The 22,592-nt window shown below is 37.2% G+C and overlaps 2 protein-coding genes and 1 pseudogene across 3 annotated transcripts; 1 reads left to right on the top strand and 2 right to left on the bottom strand.

Moving 5' to 3' along the window:
• Nucleotides 1-2,084: 2,084 nt before the first annotated feature.
• On the bottom strand, nt 2,085-4,911 carry LOC110721660 (putative receptor-like protein kinase At4g00960). 2 transcript variants are annotated; one of them, XM_021900858.1, is made up of 7 exons: nt 4,819-4,911; nt 4,493-4,616; nt 4,043-4,170; nt 3,727-3,937; nt 3,303-3,534; nt 3,007-3,157; nt 2,085-2,559 (listed from the first exon to the last, which is right to left on the bottom strand). In XM_021900858.1, the coding sequence occupies exons 2-7, from the start codon at nt 4,515-4,517 to the stop codon at nt 2,197-2,199; spliced, it is 1,110 nt and encodes a 369-aa protein (XP_021756550.1). In that variant the 5' UTR covers nt 4,518-4,616; nt 4,819-4,911; the 3' UTR covers nt 2,085-2,196. The 2 variants fall into 2 exon arrangements, with proteins under 2 accessions (XP_021756550.1, XP_021756551.1); XM_021900859.1 differs by lacking the exons at nt 4,493-4,616; nt 4,819-4,911 and having other exon boundaries at nt 3,727-3,932; nt 4,043-4,137.
• On the bottom strand, nt 4,800-5,765 carry LOC110721365 (G-type lectin S-receptor-like serine/threonine-protein kinase LECRK4). The gene has a single exon (XM_021900502.1). The coding sequence runs from the start codon at nt 5,763-5,765 to the stop codon at nt 4,800-4,802; it is 966 nt and encodes a 321-aa protein (XP_021756194.1).
• Nucleotides 5,766-6,852: 1,087 nt separating this feature from the next.
• LOC110721659 lies at nt 6,853-9,626 on the top strand (annotated as a pseudogene).
• The last annotated feature ends 12,966 nt before the right edge of the window (nt 9,627-22,592 follow it).

The raw sequence follows: 22,592 nt of genomic DNA, 5'->3' as shown, positions 1-22,592 counted from the left end.
TTCATTGCTTAGTCTGTGATAAGCAAGGCCTCCATTCTTTCAAGTTACTGCTGTATCTGCTTCATATAATAGAGCATATACTTCCTGTTTGGAGGCAGTCGTAGACAGTGGCGGATCCAGAATTTCCGAGATAGTGTGTCACCATCAATTATTGATCATTTGTGAAAGTACAATTTTTTTTTCCATGTCTTGTTCATAATTAATTTCAATCCAAAAATTATATATATATATATATATATATATATATATATATATATATATATATATATATATATATATATATATATATATATATATATATATATATATATATATATTTCACCAAATTGATTGCAATCCAAAAATAGGACACAAAAATTCATACCACAACCAAATACAGTACTTAAGAATTCAATTTTACAAGTCGAAAATACTACAAATAACATGTTATAAACAAATGGTACAATAAAATTATTATATTGAATTAACTTTATGATTTTTTAGTTAATTGATAAGCTTTATGGGGAAATATTAAAATTGGTTGTACAAATATAAGATATAAAAAGGGAAAAAAATTATAAAAAAATTATACAAAAAAAAGTGAGATAACTTAAGAGACCAGTTATTAAATATAACTGGTCTCTTTAATGAAAACAGAAAGTAGCGCAAAGAAATTGCGAAATGCAATAGCAGCATCAAAGATACCTCTTATATAAATAACAGGTCTCTTTAATATTTAAAAAAAACCACAGCAAGTCTTTTGTAGCAATAGCAGCATTAAAGAGATCGCCTATCTTAATAAGAGGTCTCTTTGATATTGTTTGTTGTTACCAACAGCAGCATCAAAGAGACCACCTATCTATAATAAGGGATCTCTTTGATATTTTTTTTTAAAAAAAAATACTGTGTCACCGGACCCACTATGACTAAAGGTGGGTCCGCCCCTGGTCGTAGATGAAATTGATATGATAATTAGTGTTACTTGCAGCCAACCTGGCTAGTGTCAGGTGGTTTCAATGCTAGTTTATTCCGAGCATAAAGAAAATTAGAAAATGGGAATGTTATCATTGACCAGACTGAACTTATTGAACTGCAAATCAATAATAGGGAGAATGGAATGGTTTTATTCATGGAGTAATAAGGGGACTGATGACCAAAGAATTGTCAGTGGAATTGATCGAGCTCTAAGAAACCCCTTATGACTTCATGCTTATATACTCCTCTACTTCTTAATATCTCAAGGTATCCTTAAAATAGGGGAAGGCCTTTCAATTTCTTTGATTTCATTACTGAGAATAGAATATTTAATCAGATTGATAATGAAGGGGGGAAAATGCTGTACACAAAGCCTTTAATGCTTCGAATCTGGAAAAGACTTCACTCTCAAAACTAGTTTTCCAGTGTTACTCAAAGGAGAGTTGAAAGAATTCATGAGAAAATTGTTATTTCTAAAAGGGAGTTGGAAATTACTCAAATCTTTCATGCAAGACAGTATTATTCATGACAGTACTCTGCAGTTTTCTGAGCAAAGTTGTTTGCGTAATCTGAGTAAGAAGCAAAAGGTGGACGACAGTTCTTAAGCATCCTTTATGCTCAAGTAAAATGTACTAATATCACTCTTATTCCTAAGGTCACTAATGCTAGATTGCAGGCCTATTGCATGCTGTACAATCTTGTGCAAGTTGCAGATATTTTATCAGCAAGAAGAACATAGCACAACAAATGAGAGGTGATTATTGTAAGGTCAATAACATAATTTAAGGGTTATTCTAAGAAGCATATATCTAGCTAGTAGGTGTGTCATTAAAGTGAATCTTAGGTAAGATTATAACTCTATAGGATAGAGTTTCTTGAAATAAGTTCTTATAATCTTCTCTTCGATACTTACCTATCTTGTATAGATAGAAACTCTTTGTTAATTTCTGCTCCGTATTATTTATCCAGATTAAATTATTACAGTAATTTATAAGAATGTTTCTTTCAGTCCCTAGAATTATATATTTTTCAATTAAATTCTATCTAAAACTATAGAACAGGATACCATTTCTTCATATTTGGTTATCAGGTCTTAGTAGATATGCATGTGATGATGGTTTATACATGTATTATAGACACAATTCAAAGACAACCATAATATTAATGAGATTCTAAAGTCAGTTGTTTGCTACTCATTTACTTTCCTAATCATGGAATAACTACAACTTTCTTACAGCAGCTTCATCGTGGTTCTGGGTATGGATCAGTGATTGACACCTGATTAATCGACAAGGTGCTATTGCTTGATGTTGATAATAAAGCAGTTGGTGAATATAAATGATCCCCGATCACTGGCACATTTGGTTCTTCTTCATCACCAAAATCTATAAGGTATGCTGGTTCTGAAGGAGGTAGGAGGCACTGTGAACAGCACTCAAGCATTAGAATAACTAAGTTCATGGTAGGCCTACAAGCCGCGTTTTTTTGAACACACAGTAACCCTATATGGATGCATCTTGTTATCTCTTCCACTGGAGAATCTGTCTTCAGTAATATAGGGTCTATCAATTCCAGAACTTTTCCTGATGTCCAAAGTTTCCATGACTGCAAGAACATACAGCTAGAGCACTTAGCAAGTAGCAATAGAAATTAAAGTGACATCCGTTTAATTCCCTCTGAATCAAGGCTTAATGCTCAAGTCATCTACACAAAATCCAAATTTAAACCGTAATGAATTAGCATTTTGATTTAGGAACAGTTTGAATTGGAGTTACTTTGGTTTTCAGCTATGCCATTTGAAGGTAAAGCCAAAACATTAGTAAAGCTTACGGAGTATATTTTGAACGTTATGTACTTTTACTTTTTGACTGTATGTTCTTTCAAGAGCATGATGTGCATCAAATGTATGCGGATTTTTGGCTTAACAAAATGGTTTTTAGATCCTATATATGTTTTTTATTTTTATATTTTGTGTTCAGATGTTGCGTTGTCAACTAGATGTCTAGATGAGACTCAAGAGAGTAGTTAATTTCTATAGCTGTCTATATTCACCTTGCTTAATAGGTGTTCCATCTGCTTTGGGCTGTGAGATGTACTATTTTTCCTCCCACTGACAATCTCCAAGAGTAAGACACCAAAGCTGAACACATCAACCTTTACCGATATCTTCCCATACTTTGCATATTCAGGAGCCATGTAACCACTGCAGTATAAAATCAGTTATCAGCAAGAGGAAAAATATGCTTCGGCTATGAACAGAAAGCTATTGGAATAGATAGATTCAGGCCAGCTGATAATGTTGGTAAAAATTGTGCAATAATTTTCTGCCTTTAACAGAAGGCACTCACTATGTACCCACAATTCTGGAAGCACTGGTCTGATCTTCGAGAAACAGTCTTGCAGTCCCGAAATCAGAAATTTTAGGATTCATGTTTTCGTCTAGTAAAACATTACTGGCTTTGAGATCACGGTGAAAAATCCTCTCTTGAGATTCTTCATGAAGATAAAGCAATCCACGTGCTATGCCCTGTATGATTTTGTATCGAATCTCCCAAGTTAAATGTTCTCGTCTCATAGCATCTGCAAATTAAATGCAAATTTGATCAGTATCATTGCTTACTGCACAATGGAGACCAACTAGTAACTACAATAGGAAAAGCAAACATCAATTGATCATATGAGACAAATTTCTGTATTTTATGTACACTTATATGACACTCATTTTAGTTGTGACTAACAACAGACAGTAAAGTTCAAAGGTGGAGAAACTACCAAATAAGACGAAATCTAGGCTTCCATTAGGTGCAAATTCATAGATTAAGATCCGTTCATTCCCTTGCACGCAAAATCCAATGAGCCTAAGAAGATTGTTGTGATGAAGTCTGGCCACTAATTTCACTTCATTCTTAAATTCCACTTCACCATGTGCAGAGTGACGCATCAGTCTCTTAGCAGCAATTAGCCGGCCATTTGGAAGCCTACCCTGTATGTATGTTTGCTATTAATAGACAACGAGATACAGCACAATAATAACACATGAAATTGTTTTGAATCAATAAATATTATACAAACAAACATCTCAGGTTACCTTGTAAACTATACCAAAGCCACCTTGTCCAAGCTTGTTGGAACTGGAGAAGTTATTTGTTGAAGCTCTTATTGTACTGAAGCTGAATTCAAAGCATGATTCTATACTCTCATTTCTAGTTGCATCATCTGTTTAGTACGTATAAATGAAGACAAAAAGTGAAAATGAATCTCACAAAACACAGCATTTACCTAACTACATTTTAGATAATTGAGGCAAGAATTTATGCCATCTTACTTAGTTTTTTCATGACTAAAAATCTTGGTACAAATAATAAAAAAGAAAAAAGAAATTGTTGATTTCTGTCAGAGCTACTGAAAAGTTCTTATTCATTTTAAAACCTGATTTAATTTAGTCTAAAACCATTATCCTATAAAGAACTCTTAGCTTAGGTGCCTATTCTTCAAGATGAATTCTATTGCAACTAACTATGCTTCCTTAAATACATACCTTTGATTTCCCAATTTCGCATCATTTTCCTTTGATCATTCTTATAACAAGTTATGAGAACTATTGCTGTCACAACTACAGCAATTACAGGAAGGATAATAACAGCTAATGTCCTTATTATATGCTGCAAAATCAAAGGTATTAAATCAAAAAAAGGAAACAGATTATTTAACAAAGTAATCAGAAAGTGGTAAATGCAAAGTGAGATTTGGGAAAGAAGGGCTAGGGAGCTCCAAATGTTTCAATTTTATACCAAAAATGCTGCAATTAGTAAAACAAAAAATGGCCAAAACTTCAAAGGGACTAATTAATTGAAGATTATGTACCCTGTTCGGTTGCTTAGAATGAAGACTTTTGCTGACAGTATCATTAAGTCAACTTTGATGAATGCTGTTCTATCGACAGAGCTGTTGTTCTTTCCATTTGTGAGTGGTAGCTTCTTTTTCCAGCAGTCCCCGTCTCTTCCGAAAATTTCTACATCGCAGGAGCAATCCATGAGGCAATGCTTTTTGCACCAATCAATGGAAACATTCTGATAGTGTTCATAATCAGACAGTGGCCAGTCCACAGCTCGCAGCACCTTCATAACATAGGAATTCTCATCATGTGTCGTTCCTTCACAGGTTTGTCGAGAAAAGTTTGGGAAGCAACCACTCAATTCATCGATTGGATTTGAAGGTGTGTAATCTGGAGGACATATGCAAAGTGGTTGGTTGTCATCTCCTAACCTGCAGTAGCTGTTGTAGCCACACACTCCGCTGCCTGTTTGCTGTGTAACTGCTGTACAAATGTCACCAGGAGTGAAACTCTTGATTGACCAACTGCTGTCTGAATGAGGCGGTGGTTTTCGGTAGACATAATGTCTTAAGACACCATTGTATTCGAGAATCACCCTTTGGTAGAACTCTTGTTCAACGGATACTTCATTAGAGAACAAGCCAAGAATGCTACCATTTCTGGCTTTTAGGTATAGGAAGCCAGACTGGTTGAACACCACTTGGAGTCCGAACCCTTCAGTCTTGTAATCCAAATAGTTGTAATTTAAACTGTTGTAAAGAGGGAAATTTGTGGTGTATAATGCAAGATTTCCAATGTTTGTTAGCGACAATGCAAATCTTCCACCTGAATAATTTTTTTCTGTGAAACGAGCAATGAGCTGCCCACCTGGGTTCAGTACCTGTGTGGGCAAAAGAGTGTCAGTTGGCTCATCAAAGCTTTGCCAAATTATTGCAGAAGTCTGGTTCACTAGCACAAAGTTTCCAGTGTCGAGCATGGCTGCATAGGCGGGTCTTTCACCATTACTATGGACAGGAAGCTTAGCTCTCCATATCTCTTGGCCGTTGGGATTGGTAAGTGTCAGGCCTTTGTCAGTGTTTAATTTCTACTTTTGAACCACTTGGTAGTGGCTGATCTCTGTTAGCGGACCATGTTATGGTTTTTTCAGGGATATGATTGAACCAAATGGCTAAGAGAAAATTTCCTGAAGGTTCAATCTCCTGGAACCCAAAAGCAAAGTCTTTAGATGGAGATAACCATGATGAGTAGTTGTCTCCGGCCTTGAGGGATGAGCCTAAGGTTATGTTTTGGTAAGGTTGAGCCTTAATATGAAAAGGCAGAAAGAGGAAAATACAAATCAAATCAGGCAAGGATACTGCCATGCTTAGAAGGTTCCAACTTTCCTACATCATTTACCCCTTTATTGGTGCGTTCTCTCTTTACTATTTTGGCTGGGAAGAGGGGTTGGGGATGGGGGTGTCAGGTTAAATAAATTTCAGATGGGTTAACAGTGGAAGAGATGCAGGAATTCTCCAAGTTAATTTTTCTCAGATTTTTTATTTTATTTTACTTTTTTTAATTTTTATTTTTAACAAAAGCCAAAAGGGACATTATTTAAGTGTACTGGGAAGTGAAAATTATTTTTAAAATTCTTGTATTTAGGGATAAAATCTCTTACTTTTTCTTAGATTAATTATGCAGTGGCTCTGACCAAGTCAAGACATCAGTCCATTCTGCTTCAGTTCATCCTTCGCTTTTGAAGTTATGTTTCTGTACCCAACTTGATGCCCCCTGTGATTATATGTAATACCCCGTATTAGATGGTAGCATATGTATAGATGGTATTTACTGTCTAGTATCAAAGATAGTAGTATAGTACAGATTGGCTACTTGGATGTCTCCCTGTAACCATCAGCTATTAAATTTCCATTGAAGAAAAGTCTTCAAGTCAATTCAATTTCTGTCATTGCACATCTATGACTTGTGTGGTCACGGCCACAGTGTAAATGCAGGGCATAGCAATGAAGTCATACCAAGTCTATAGAAATTCTACTTGAGTATAGTATACCAATATTTCCAACACTAGCGTTTCTACAACATTATCCAAAAATTTAACTCCGTAGACCTTCTTCTGCTGCATACATTCTGAAGTTGATTAGTCTAACCCATCACTCCAATAGCACTCCCCACTGGTGTCCATTCTCCACTAGCACTCCTCACTGTTGTCCATCCTTTATGAAAGTAAAAAAGAAATTATCTTTCGCGCTAAGCTACCTTAGTGTGTAAAGCATGGCATCACCAATACGACTTGATTTAATCTATGCATTCTTTTTCCTCCCCTTTTATACTGTGGCTCAAACTTACCAAAATATAACCTTAGGCTCATCCCTCACGGCTGGAGGTACCATTTCGTCATGGTCGTCTCCATCTAATGACTTTGCTTTTGGTTTTCACAACAAGATTGAACCTACAGGAACTTTCCTCTTAGCCATTTGGTTCAATCAAGTCCCTGAAAAAACCATAACATGGTCTGCCAACAGAGATCAACCTTTACCCAGTGGTTCAAAAGTAGAATTAAACACTGATAAAGGCCTAATACTTACTGACCCTAGTGGCCAAGAGATATGGAGAGCTAAGTTTCCTGACCGTGGTGATGGTGAAAGACTCGCCTATGCTGCCATTCTCGACACTGGCAACTTTGTGCTGGCGACTAAGGCTTCCGCTACACTTTGGCAAAGCTTTGATGAGCCAACTGACACTCTTTTGCCCACACAGGTGCTGAACCCAGGTGGGCAGCTCATTGCTCGTTATAAAGAACACAATTATTCAGGTGGCAGATTCTCGTTTAAGCAAACAAAGAGTGGAAACCTCTCATTATTCACCACAAATTTCCCTCTATACACGAGTATAAACTCCGATTATTGGGATTACACGAATACGATGGAAGGGTTAGGACACCAGGTGGTGTTCAATCAGTCTGGCTTCATGTACCTTATAGCCAAAAATGGTAGCATTCTTATAAACATGTTTTTCGATGAAAAATCCATTGAAAATATGTTCTACCAAAGGGTGATTCTTGATTACGATGGTGTATTAAGACATTATGTCTACCCAAAACCTTCTTCTCATTCAGGAGTCTGGTTAATTAAGGGCTTCGCCCCCAATACATTTGTACTACTCTTTACCAACAAACAGGCAGCGGGGTGTGTGGCTACAATAGCTACTGCAAGGTAGGAGATGACAACAAACCACATTGCATATGTCCTCCGGATTACATGCTGTCAGATCCAAACGATGAGATGGGTGGTTGCGATCCCAAATTTCTTCAGCAAAGCTGTGATGAGGCATCACAGAAAAATCATCAATTTGATATGAAGGTGCTGCAGAGTGTGGATTGGCCACTGTCAGACTATGAGCGTTATCAGAATGTAACCATTGATTGGTGCAGAAATATGTGCCTGATGGATTGCTTGTGTGCAGTAGCAATTTACAAAGAAAACGGAGATTGCTGGAAAAAGAAGTTGCCACTCACGAACGGGAAGAGTGACAGATCTGTCGAAAGAACTGCATTCATCAAGGTGAGAAATTATAGTGGTCTGACTAAATCTGGTGTTGGCAGCAATAAATCTTTCAAGAGCTTAAACAAAATACTAATATTATTATTATGTATCTCCGGGTTTTCCATTATTATCTTGTTGGGTGTTATATTAAAGGGAATCCGATTCATTTTCGACTGTAAAACACTGAAGCAGGGCATTAGGGACAAAATTCAGGAAACATACACTGTTCCTAGCTTTAGTTATAAGGAGCTCAATGATGCTACTGATGGATTCAGGGAAGAATTAGGACGTGGGGCTTTTGGTGTTGTTTACAAAGGCGTTATGGGAGAACTTTCGGGTCCTCAAACTTTTATTGCAGTCAAAAAATTGGACAGTCTTATACAAGATGCTGAAAACATATTTAAGGTGGAAGTGAATGCCATAGGCCAAACACATCATAAGAATCTGGTCAGGCTTGTCGGATACTGCGTGGAAGGTGAGCATTGGTTGCTCGTGTACGAGTTTATGAGTAATGGCACTCTATGTGACTTCCTTTGTGGAACCCCTAGACCAGCTTGGGAGAAAAGGTGGCCAATTGCTCATGGGATTGCTCAAGGTCTCCTCTATTTGCATGAGCATTGCAACACTCAGATCATCCACTGTGATATAAAACCACAGAATATACTGCTGGATGATGATTTCAGTGCTCGAATTTCAGACTTTGGATTGGCAAAGCTTTTGAGGTTAGATCAGACACAAACCAATACCGCGGCAAGAGGAACAAGAGGGTATGTTGCCCCTGAGTGGTTCAAAAAATATGCCAATCACGACAAAAGTGGATGTTTATAGCTTTGGGATTTTGTTACTAGAGATTATTTGTTGTCAGATGAATGTGCAAACAGGAAATAATGAAGAAGAAGGTGTTGTACTACTCACTGATCGAGCCTTGGACTGCTACGAGATGAAAACAATTGATGAACTTGTCAACCACGATACAGAGGCACTTAATGACAGGGAAAGATTAGAGAAAATGCTCAAGATTGTCTTATGGTGTATTCATGATGATCCTAATCTAAGGCCGACGATGAGGATGGTTTTAGCAATGCTAGAAGGACTTGTACAAGTCCCGGAACCTCCCGACCTAGCTTTGTATCACACCTAGATTGTACACTCTTGAACTCTACCAGAATAGTTGAGATAGATTAAATGCTTTTTATGTACTTGTAGTAACGTTTAGCGTCTTGTTCATTGATATGCTCTAATCAGTCTAATGTAAGCTGGTGTCCCAATCTAATTAATTCAAAAATATTCTCAATCAATCTATATATACCCTCACAATAATACGTGTTGTGCCTAAATTTTCATCACAAGTTCACTTGCTCGCAGGTTGCTAGGTTGTAGGTTGCAGGTTACCATGAAGCCAACAATCTAGTTCTAAGTACTTAAAAGAAATTAAACGAAGTCTTTCCCAAGGAATATTCCAAGAGTATCCCAGGTTAATGAATCAAAAGGAAGTGCCAAGAGAATCGGAACCATGGGCCTCAGCTTGCCGTTGATGAAGACCAATTCAAACCTTAACGGTTAAATGCACAAGGAGGATGACGTGGAAATAGGAACTACCTCAGCCCACTAGCTCTGGATTCCACGGAATTCGGAATGGAGTCGTTGAAGCCTTTCAAGATGATTCTTTTACTATAAATAGAGAGATAATCTTTGTACAAAGGCAACACAAATACTCTATCCCTAGCATTCACAACAATTAGCAATTATTAGCAATCCTTAGCATCGTTACAACTCAATTCTAAACTTAAAAGTGTACTTGTATTAACTTGTCAGCCTAGTTGGTTTGTGGACTCGTTGCTACCCGCAATTTTTACCCTTATTCCTGGGGTTTTCTGCGTCATCAATTTGTGTCTCTTCTCCCCTTTCCCATTCGTTCGTTTTTTGCATACCCTTCATTTTGATTTCGAGAACCTGCATTGTCATTTGCACCTTCATTAATCTAGTTGTTGTCTAATTGAGCCTGGTCTTATCTGGCAGTCAGATTTTGACCTAAACACTTTGGCATTGTCTGTGGGGACACAGTAGATCATCTTATTAATTTCATTTGATCTGTCATTCATCATGGTTGGAAGTCCCAATCAAGACCCTACCATGGCTGAAATCGTTGAGCAGTTGCGGGAAACCTAAGAAGAGCTGAGAGTTGCCCAAGAGCAGAATTTGAAGCTCCAGAGTGAATCTCAATCTCATCAGGCATCCTTGGAAAAGCTGAACAAGGAGCTTGAATATGTCAAGAGCAATAAGAAAAGAAGGTTCAAAACCAATGATATTCCTTAGTTTTCCCTGATTTCATCCGATGAATCTGAAGGGGAAGATGACATTCTCAAAAAGTCTGAAGAGGAGATCGGTGAAAACCCTGACCCCATGGCCAAAAAGGTGGCTATTATTGAAGCCCATAATCGGAAAATGATGAAGTTCTTGACCCGGCTACCAGATGTGCCAAAACCTGTAGCCTATGAATCTTGTGATGGATTTGCTGAATCCCCCTTCGTGGAAGAGATTGCTAAAGTCAGGATTCCCACGAAGCTAAATATTCCAGCCTTCTCTAAGTTATACGATGGGACCACTAACCCCCAAGATCATGTGGCTTAGTACAAGCAGAAGATCTGGTAGCTATCAATTCCGTGGGAGCTTATTGATCCCACTATGTGCAAGTCCTTTGGCGCTACATTATCTGGACTTGTACTCCAATGGCTGATTAATTTGAAGCCTGCATCTATCAGCAACTTCTCTAGCTTGGTGAATAAGTTCTATTAGCAGTTCACAACCAGCAGAGAGTTGGGGAAGCAGAACGTTAACCTGTATCGAGTCGTCCAGAAGCAGAATGAGACGACCAGGCAATATTGGGACAAGTTTAATAGAGAGATGGTCAACATCAAGAACTTCGATCATTCAACTGCCATAGAAGCATTTCGTAGAGGTCTCAATTACCGTTCTAGGTTATATTATGAGCTGACCAGATATCCTTGCGCCTCTTTTGAAGAAGTCAGAACCAGGGCAATGGCCGAAGTTCGTGTAGAAGAGGACGAGAAGGCAAGAGGCCTGGTCGAGAAAAGGCCAGTTGGGTATTCTGGGAATCAATATTCTGAACCCAGGCAGAGTAATTGGTGTGATAATCCGAGGCGCAGCAAAGTAAGCATGTGTCAGATTCGAAAGTAGGTGAAGGCTCTAGCAGGCTAGAACCAGAAGATCAACCTGACATCCATTTGTACGGATTCGATACCGATATAGTCGGAGTAGTCAATGCTCTGAAAGAAATCGGGCAACTAATGATGTAATACCCCGTATTTTTGAAAGGCATTTTCTAAATTAAAGAGTATTTAGTCTCGTATTTTCGACGTATTTTCTAACTTAAGAGTATTTCAGTTTTGGAGCCAAAATGATATTTGAATTTTGGCGCCTAAATTATTTATTTTAATTAAATGGATAAACTAAAAATTTTATAAATAGTATTTTGATTGAATAAATAATAAAACAAAACTATATTAATTAATAAAATTAGAGGCATTTTCGAATTTAAAAATCTGATTTTTGTAAATTTAATTTCGGATTTTCCAATAAAATCCAATTTCACTTAATATCTTGTTAAACTAATTATTTTCATGAAATGAAAATTATTTTCCTAAAACTAAATAAATATAATTTTCGAATTTTTTAATTAAAAATCTGATTTTTCTCTAAATAAAAGTATTTTCATAAAGTAAAATTAATTCCTAAACTAATGAAGCATATTTTCGGATTTTATACATTAAAAATCTGATTTTTATTAATTATTTGCTAAATTAATTATTTTTATGAAATAAAATGATTTCCAAAATTTATCAAATAATATTTTAAACTTTATATAATTAAAAATCTGATTTTATACCTTAGTATTGTCCAAATTCGGCCACCCTAATAATCTAGCAAGAAAAATTGATTTTATTCTTATTAAATCTTTAGTTTTTGACAAATAAATTATTTTATAAAAACCCTAAACTAACATGATAGGTCCGAAAATATTGAGTGATATTTTGATCAATATTTTCGGCCAATCATGGTTTTTCTACAAAGATTTTAATTTATTTTATTAAAAATAAAATCTCTTAATTTCCTTTATTTCCATTCTTAAACCTAAGAATATTTGATCCTTGCACTCCAAGCTTAAAAATTTCCAATGGAATTTCATGATCAAAAACTTCCATAAATTTTTAACCCCTAAGATGCCATAAACCCATCCCCTAAACACCTATAAATACCCCTTTCATACACCCCAAAAATCACACCAAAAACCTCAAGAATTCTCTTCTTCTTTCCCCTCTTCCTCACGGTTTTCCTCCTCTCCCTCCTTCCATTTTCCGGCCACCGGCGACCACCTGCTGCCGCCAGCAGCCGCCACTCCAGCCGGCCTCAGCCACCCTTGTTCTCCCTTGCATTGGTTCCTCCACCTTCCTTCAATCCCTCCTTTTCTCTTAAACTTATTTTATTAACCATTTTAATTTCTAAATACTATTTCTTATACAAATTAATTTTATATAAAAAAAAAAACAAAACAGAAAATTCTTTACATTAAAAACAGAAAATTATTTTATCTAATGATAATTAATTCATGCACATATAGGGTAGTTTAATTAAATTGTTGTGTTTATTTGATAACCTTATATTAATTAAAGTTATAATTATGTGCAGGGTGTTCGTGATTTAGAGAAGTAGTTGTGAAATCGCTCGTGATTGATCAAGGTACGTTATGTGGTTTGATACTTTCGAAAGTTGATTGTGAAACTACATTTTTATGATCGTATGAAATTATAATTCCGTATGAAATTTTAATCGTGAAACTATAATTTATGTTCCGTATAAAACTATGATTTATTATGAGACTATAAATTATTATGTTCCGTATCAAATCATATTTTATTCCGTATTAAATCATGTTTTATGTTTCGTATGAATTTATGATAATATGTTCCGTATTAAAATTATGAAATTTTGTCGGATTGAATTAAATGATTTGGATTTAAACCAAATGGGCCTTAAATTGTGATTGGAAGTTATTGGAAATGATTTGCAAGTTATGTAAGTGTGATGGATTTTTAAAGAAGAGTTTTAAATAAAATCGATGTGTTGAATCCCACTTAGGGAATGGTTTAGAGAAGACTATGGACTTTGCATGACCTAGTCTTTCCTCAAGTTTGGCCTTTGATTATAAAGTAAACCACTTGGGGGGTGTGCACACTTAGTGAGGAATTGGTTTGGTATGAATCGATTGAGTTTTACTTGAATTAAAAGAATTGGATTGAAAAAGTTCTATTTGCATACGACAATGGTATTTCTTCTATTAATTAAACGTAAATGATTTAAATTACGTTTTACTTATCTTACACATGACTTACTTAGCATACTTGCTAATACGTGCTTTTGTTTTGGCTTTGCTCTGTTTATCATTTATGGTAAACAGGTGAATTTTTCAGGTGGAAATTGATTGATGCATACGGGAGTCCACGGGAATTTCACCTAGCTAGGAAAAGTTTGAGTCGTTTTTGTGTCTTGAATTATGAACGAATTTTTATTATGGTTATTTAATAAAGAATAAAGTTTTCCGCTGCAAAAGTATTTTGTATAAGCCTTGCGTTAAACGCGGCGGTAATACGCCCAAATCTATCTCTACGGTATTTATACGTATTTTTCTACAATCTACGTAGAGGGAGATTTAGGGGTGTTACAAATGAGGTGGCCAAGAAAGAGTGACAAGCCGGACCACCAAAAAGATAAATCCAGGTGGTGTGAGTATCATGGAGATCATGGGCATAGAACCGATGAATGTAATGGATTGAAAAGGGAGGTAGCCTGGTTGCTAAAAAATTAAAGGTTACCTAAAAGAACTCCTAGGCAAGAAAGGAAAGGGACCTGAAATCAAAAGAGAAGCCCTCCCAGTTCCGCCAGCTTCGCCTCCTCCCAGCGTCGTAATCAGTGCTATAGTAGGAGGATTTAGCATGAGTGGAATGAACAATTCCAATGCAAAGAAGATAGCAAGGGTCGGTACGTCAGCTTCCAGCATCCCTCAAACCTATCCCAGCAAAGGAAAAAAAGCGTTAGATGAAATGAAAATAGTATTTGACGAAAGCAGATTCAATGAGCCAAAGCATCATGATTGTCTGGTTATCTCCCTCCATGTTGGTCATTGCTTAATGAAAATGGTGCTGGTAGATAATGGAAGCTTGGCTAATATAATATTCAGGGATGCCTTAGACCAAGCCGGGTTCAGAGTGTCAGATATCATCAAGAGGTCTACAGTCCTCGTCGGGTTCAATGGTGAAGCCATGAATACCCTAGGAGAAATCCAGTTGCCAACCTTGCTGAAAGGCGTCAATATGATGCACAAATTTTATGTGATAGATTGCAAGACTGCCTATAATGTGATAGTGGGAACCCCGTGGATCCATAAAATGAAGGGTGTCCCATCAACCTATCATCAGCTGCTAAAATTTCCAAGTCCGTGGGGGTAGCAGTAGTCGAAGGAGATAGAAAGCAAGCCAGAGAATGCTACCAGATTACCGTGAAGCCCCATGGGCCCTCAATCTAGCAATTAAAGCAGAATCCAACACCTGGGCGCCCAGATGAGCTGCAATTAGATGAAGTGGTGCTTGATGAATCCAAGCCTGATCAGATAGTCAAGATCAGAGCTGCCTTACCTGCAGATCAGAAAGAAGCCATTGTAAAGTGCTTAAAGGAGAATTCAGACTGTTTTGCCTGGTCTCATCGAGACATGATAGGAATTAGCCCAGAAGTCATTACTCATAAGCTCAATGTAGATCCCAGCATGAAGCCGGTGAAGCAGAAGAGAGGGAAATTTGCACCAGAGCGTAACCAGATTATAAATGAAGAAGTGTAGAAGCAGCTAGATACCCAAAAGATAAGGGAAGTCAAGTATCCAGATTGGCTAGCTAATGTGGTTGTCGTCAGGAAAAAGAATGGAACCTGGAGAGTTTGCATCGACTTCACAGATCTGAATAAAGCATGCCCCAAGGACCTGTTCCCCCTGCCTCATATAGATTCAATGGTAGATACTATAGCCAGGCACGAGCTGCTCACATTCATGGACGCGTATTCAGGTTACAACCAGATCCTAATGCATCCAGATGATCAAGAGAAGACCGCCTTCATGACAGATAAAGGAATCTACTGCTACAAGGTGATGCCGTTCGGGTTGAAGAATGCTGGTTCTACCTATCAAAGACTAGTCAACAAGATGTCAAGGATCAGCTGGGGGACACCATGGAGGTCTACATCAACGATATGTTGGTGAAATCAAAGAAAGCAGCTGACCATGTAGACCACCCGAACGAAGCTTTTAGCGTGCTGAGGAAATACGAGATGAAGCTGAATCCATCTACGTGTTCATTTGGAGTATCTGCAGGTAAGTTTCTAGGCTATGTAGTAACTCAAAGAGGAATCGAGGCTCGCCCAGATCAGGTACGTGCTATTATTTATCTTCAATCACCTTAAAATATTAAAGAAGTTAAGAAATTCACAGGTAGAGTAGCTGCATTAAATAGATTCATCTCAAGGTCATCAGATGAATGTCATTTGTTTTACAATATTTTAAAGAAAAATAAAGGTTTTGATTGGACTGGTGACCACGAGAAGGCCCTGCAGGACCTGAAACTCTATTTAATGTCGGCTCCTTTATTATCTAAACCTGCTGAAGGAGAGTCTTTGAAGCTTTACCTTGTTGTTAGCACTCAAGCTGTAAGTGTTGTCTAGGCAAGGGAAGCTAAAAGTCAGCAATTACCTGTCTATTATGTCAGCAAAACTCTCCTTAGTGCTGAAACTAGATACTCATCACTTGAAAAGATGGTATTAGCACTAATAGTAGCTTGCAAGAAACTGCGTTATTGTTCTGAAATTCACCCAATAGTGGTGAAAACTAACTACCCCATCCAGAATGTGCTACGTAGACCAGAACTGACAGGATGAATGAGCAAATGGGCGATTGAACTAAGCGGATTCGACATCAAATATGAGCCAAGAACAGTTATAAAGTCACAAGCTTTGGCTGACTTTGTGGCTGACTTCAACCCTGACCTAGAGCAGCAAGCAGCCCAAGAAGTGAAGCAGATTACCCAAATCGTAAACCTAGGAACCTGGACTTTGTATGTAGACGGATCGTCCAATTTCCGAGGTGCAGGTCTAGGTGTAGTGCTGAAGTAGCTACAGGGGAACATGATGGTACAATCTATCTGTTGTAATTTCAAAGCTACTAACAATGAAGCAGAATATGAGGCTTTGATTGCAGCAATGAACATAGTGAAAGATCTTGGAGCCTCCAAATTTTAGGTGTTCTGTGATTCTCTTCTGGTAGCAAGTCAGATGAACGGTGAATTTGCAGCTAAGGATTCCAAGATGATCTTATACCTAGACTTTGTTAAATCCCTAGCAACCAAATTCGTTGCCTTCTCCATTGAATAAATACCCAGAGACCGAAACACACAAGCAGATGCCTTAGCCAACCTAGGATCAACTTTAAGGAAATCCAAGTTCTCATCCATCCCTTTAATCCACCTATTAGCACCTGCCATCAACATAGAGAACCAAGCACAAAAACCCATCAACCCAGATTCCACTAAGCCAGAGCCTAACAGTTCAAATATCCCTGAACCAGTTCAATCCAAACCTGTCAAAGATGAACCTACTGAACCTAGCGTTGTTGCACCCATAGCAAATCAAACTAGTTAGATTTAACCTATCTTTAATTACCTAGAGAATGATATCCTACCTAAAAACAAAGCTGAAGCAAGAGCACTCAGATTCAAAGCATCGAAGTACGTGATCATCTAAGGTGTTCTATTCAAAAAATCAAACAGAGGTGTCTTACAACGCTGCATTGAAGAAGATAGATACGAGCATATACTTATGGATTTTCATGATGGAGAACGTGTAGCTCATTCAGGTGGAAGAACTCTAGCTAACAGGATATTAACCTATGGATATTATTGGCCAACACCGCGCAATGATGCACACAGATATGTAAGTAAATGTGATAGTTGTCAACGTCACTCAGGTATCACTCACAAACCCTCTGAACCTTTGCATCCTACTTTGACATTACACCATGGCCTTTCATGAGATGGGGCATGGATATAGTTGGCAATAAGCTTCCACCTGCCCTAGGTTAAAAGGTCTATATGTTGGCTCTAACAGATTACTTTTCCAAGTGGATAGAAGTAAATGCATTCCAACAGGTAAAAGACAAAGAAGTAATCAACTTCATCTGGACTAACATAATCTGCCGATTCGGCGTGCCATCTAAAATTATCTGTGACAATGGATCCCAATTCATAAGTACCCCCAGCCAAATATTTTTGTGATAAATGGAACATCACCCTCATTACCTCAACGCCCAGATATCCGAAAGCAAACAGACAAGCTGAATCTAGCAACAAAGTAATTATTGGCTCTTTGAAGATGAAACTAAAAGCAAAAAAGGGCAAGTGGGCACAAGAGTTGCCAAGGATCCTATGGGCCAATAGGACCACACCAAGGGCAGCTACAAGTCAAACCTCTTTCTCCCTAGTATACAGATGCGAAGCAGTGTTACCTGTAAAAGTCACCACTCCAACAGCCAGGTATAGTCTGCTAACCCCAGAGCGCAACAACGAAGAGCTGTCACATGAGCTGGACACTATTGAAGAACGAAGGGACCTGGCATACATAAGGATGGCTACCTACCAGTAAATGGTGGCAAGAAGTTTCAATAAGAATGTAAAGGCCAAGATGTTCAAAGTAGGAGATTGGGTTCTACGAAAGGTATTCCAAAATACCAGAGAGCTTAATGCAGGCAAATTGGGGGTAACCTGAGAAGACCTATACCAGATTGACAGGGTTATTGGCAAAGGGGCCTACAGGTTAGCCACACCAGAAGGTAAGCTGGTATCTAGAATCTGGCACAGAGCTTACTTGAAACCTTATCATTTCTAAGTTATTTCTAAAGTTATTTCCAAAGCGATTTCTAAGTTGTCTCTAAGTTATTCCTAAATTGTTTAAAAAAATAAAAACCCAAAAAAAAAAAAAAAAATTTCAGTCATTGCTTCTACCTCCGTGAGATCAGTACTAACTTAGGCATTGGAGGTCGTTGGTGGCAACACCAACGGTCAGCTTTAACCCGCTGTTTTGCAGGATAAAAGAAAATAACCTAAGTACCAGGTGCAACCCAGAGATGCAAAGGAACAAGGACAAAACAAAAATAAAGAGTAATTTCAAACTCTGTCAATTTGTCTTTTCTTATTCTATCACAACTCGTGCTGAGTTAAGCATCGGAGGGTCGTTAGCATATAAGCATCGGAGGGCCGTTGGCATATAAGCATCGAAGGGCCGTTGGCTATCCTCTGACCCTTGTGATGCATGTACAACTTCAACCTGCCAATGTCATTAACGAACCACGGGCCCAGACGCCAGATACCAAAAACATCTAAAGCAAGAATGAGAAGTATTCAAAAGCAAAACTCAAAGTGCAACGAAGGTAAAAGCCAAAGTCTATGTTATTCAAAGGAACCTAGCATTTGAAGTTCAAAATCAAAAGCATAAAACCTTTACTCCCATGAGCAAAGTAAAACACGAGTTCACAGATACCAAAACAAATGTTTTAAAGCAAAGACAGACATAGAACAAAAGCTAAGCTAAGCCTTAGGCCCATCCTTTCCATTTTAAACATCTGTAGCTGGATCATCAACACTATGACCCGGAGAGAAATCAGCAGTGGACTTCTCACGGTCAATCTCATCAACCTTAGGTTCCTCAGATATAAGATCCTTAATGGAACCAATAGTTAGATAGTCATCCACTATATGTCGAATCTTTTTCTTTCTTGGTTCACCTTCATATTTGGTCATTAGGATTCTATTAGCCATATGAGCCTTGATTTTCAAAGTAGCCTCAACTTCGATGTTCTTGTTCTCATCCTCCAGATCTACTATCTTGGTATACAGAAGCTTCATATCTTCCCCTTTCTTCTTCATGTCATCCTCAAACTTCTTCTGCTGCTCCTCCATAGCGGTGTTGAGGTCCTTCACCTTCTGGTCAATCGCATCCTAATGAATTTGTAGGTCTCTCCTAGCCTTCTCAGCTCTCTTCAGCCTCCTATCAATATCTTCCATGTGAACCCTAAAAGATAAGACATTTTGAAGACCCTGTTTCACAAAAATAACCCAAGTCAGCATTTTTTCTTAGTAATTTGCTTAATTTTCACCATAATCAAATTGAATTTTGCAACAGAAAACAACGAAAGCAACAAAATTAAAAGAGCAAAGAGAGCAACAGCATACCAGGGTAAAGTGAATTTGCGAAGCTTGACTCCACCACAGCAAAATCCCAGCTTAAATTGCGCCTCACTGAAGTTGATTTGGTTTCCCCAATTTTCGCAAGTAAAACCCTAGATTTTCGATTTTGAATTTGCCTTGAAGTTTCTAACTTGAAGAGACCTTTATCCAACTATTTACAAGCGTGCATTTTATATATCCAACGGAAAAAGAGTTATCTTTTTCAAGAAGTTTATCATTTGCAACGGATATAAAAGCTTATATTTATCTTCTGATTTGATAATTTTTCTGTTGATTATCTAAGTTTATCTTTTTAAAATTAAATAATTAAGCTAGCCTCGTAGAAGTCTCTAGAACATTTAAGAGTCAAGTTGGGGGCAAACTGTTGTGCCTAAATTTTCATCATAGTTTCACTTGCTCGCAGGTTGCTAGGTTGCAGGTTGTAGGTTATCATGAAGCCAGCAATCTAGTTCTAAGTACGTAAAAGAAATTAAACGAAGACTTTTCCAAGGAATATTCCAAGAGTCTCCCAGTTGAATGAGGCAAAAGGAAGTGCCAAGAGAATCGGAACCATGAGCCTCAGCTTGCCGTTGATGAAGACCAATTCAAACCTTAACGGATAAATGCACAAGGAGGATGGCGAGGAAATAGGAAATACCTCAGCCCACTAGCTCCGGATTCCACGGAATCCGGTATGGAGCTGTTGAATTCTTTCAAGATGATTATTTTATTATAAATAGAGAGATAATCTTTGTACAAAGGCAACACAAATACTATATCCTTATCATTCACAACAATTAGCAATTATTAGCAATCCTTAGCATCGTTACAACTCAATTCTAAACCTAAAAGTGTACTTGTATTAACCTATCAACCTAGTGGATTGGTGGACTCATTGCCAACTGCATTTTTACCCTTATTCCTAGGGTTTTCTGCGTCATCAATTTGTGTCTCTTCTCCCCTTTCCCCTTCGCTCGTTTTTTGCATACCCTTCATTTTGATTTCCAAAACTTGCATTGTCATTTGCACTTTCATTAATCTAGTTGTTGTCTAATTGAGCCTGGTCTTATTTGGCAGTCAGATTTTAACCTAAACAATACGTAATACCTTTTCTTTAGAGGATACATGTGAATTTTCAAAAGGAATTGAACCATATTCTAAATCAATCTATACTCCACATATTTAACGTAAGACTTTTTTCTGTAAAGGGTTTAGTTGTGATTTCTGACTTTTCAGAAATTATGACTAATTATATAGTTTGAAAATTAGAGGAAAAAGACACCACTTAGACCAAAATCCGTAAATCTTAAGATTTCCTCAGCAATCATATTAAAATCAACTAATGGAAATATGCTTTCTTACAAATTATTCATATTCCATCCGTTCATTAATAAGTGGCTTAATTGCTCTTTTTTTACTTTCACTATTTAGGTGCACTATTTTGACCTATACTTATGTTATGTATAGTCTTCAATATCTGTGGTTTAAAGTGGAAACTTTCTCCCACATGGAAAGATTACGATATGTTAGATATCTTTATTAACTTGAGTGTGCTATGTATTATTGATTTGTTTTGGGCCTATTTGACTGGGTTTTGGTTATGGCTTTGATAGTGGATTATTAGTAGTATATTTATCAAAAATATTTACTAATCATAGACTAGCACTTATATGACAGTTTTTTTTTTGGATAAATAACTGTCATATTAATCTCTATAAATACATCTTTTGGCAGTGTTAAGTTTTCAGTTTTATCTTTTTCTTTCTCATTCTAAGTTTCCACAAAATTTCATGTCGATGGAGAATGTAAAGTTATTCTGTATTTTCATTCTAAGTCATAGGAGCATCCTGGGGGTAAATTAGCATAATTGTTCCCAACAACATTATATGGGAGGGCTAATATTATCCTAAGGATAGAGTAAACTCGTCCTATTTTTTTTAGTTAGATTTCTTTTCCAGAAATTGTATTTTTATTAACAATCTTAGGATAATATTAATTTAGAATATGGATTCAACAATAAAGATGTTCACTAATGATACAGTGAAACTTGATCGTTTTGATGGAACCAATTTCCTGCAATGGAAGGAGAAGATGTCGTTTCTACTAACAACTCAAAAGATTTTGTATGTTCTTGATCCGAATTTGGGTGCCTTACCAGAATCATCAGACAAAGATTATAAAGAAAAGGTTGCAGAACGCAAGAAGCGTGTTGAAGATGAAATGCTGTGCAGAGGATATATTCTGAATTCTCTGACTGATCGTTTTTATGATCTCTATACTCCTATGAAGTCTGCGAAGGAGATGTGGCAGTCCCTTGAGTACAAATATGATGCAGAATAACAAGGGGCAGATAAGTTCATTACTTTTAAATTCTTTGAATTTACTATGGTTGATGGCACATCGATTTTAGATCAAGTGCATGAGTTTCTGATTCTGATTTCAAAGTTTAAAGACCTGAACATAACCATTCCCGAAAAATTAATTGTAGGAGGAATCATAGCTAAATTACCATCTTCCTGGATTGATTACAGGAAGAAGTTGCTGCATACTTCTGAAGAATTTACTTTAGAACAGATTCAAAAACACTTGCGAAGTGAAGAGGAAACTCGAAATCTTGAGAAGGATTTGAATGCTGATTCTGGTTCTAAAGTAAATTATGTTAGTTAGAAGAATAAGAAGGGTAAAAAGAGAAAGGCTAATGATAACTTCAACAATGAAAACTCAAACAATACTTCTAACCCGAATTAAAAGGGAAAGAAGGATTTGTCTAATATTGAGTGTTTTAAGTGTGGGAAGAAAGGCCATATGAAACGTTTTTGTGAAAATCCTGCCAAGAAAGATCAGAACCAAAATCAGAAGAAAAAGGATGAAAAAGTGACTGCTGCTAATGTTGTTGAGGAAGTTGAAAATGTGATTGTTGCCATGATTTCT

This window comes from Chenopodium quinoa, unplaced genomic scaffold, assembly GCF_001683475.1.
Source record: "Chenopodium quinoa cultivar QQ74 unplaced genomic scaffold, ASM168347v1, whole genome shotgun sequence".
Lineage (NCBI taxonomy): Eukaryota > Viridiplantae > Streptophyta > Magnoliopsida > Caryophyllales > Amaranthaceae > Chenopodium > Chenopodium quinoa.
Note: the sequence above shows the minus strand (reverse complement) of the source record. Positions and strands in the feature narration are given on the sequence as shown.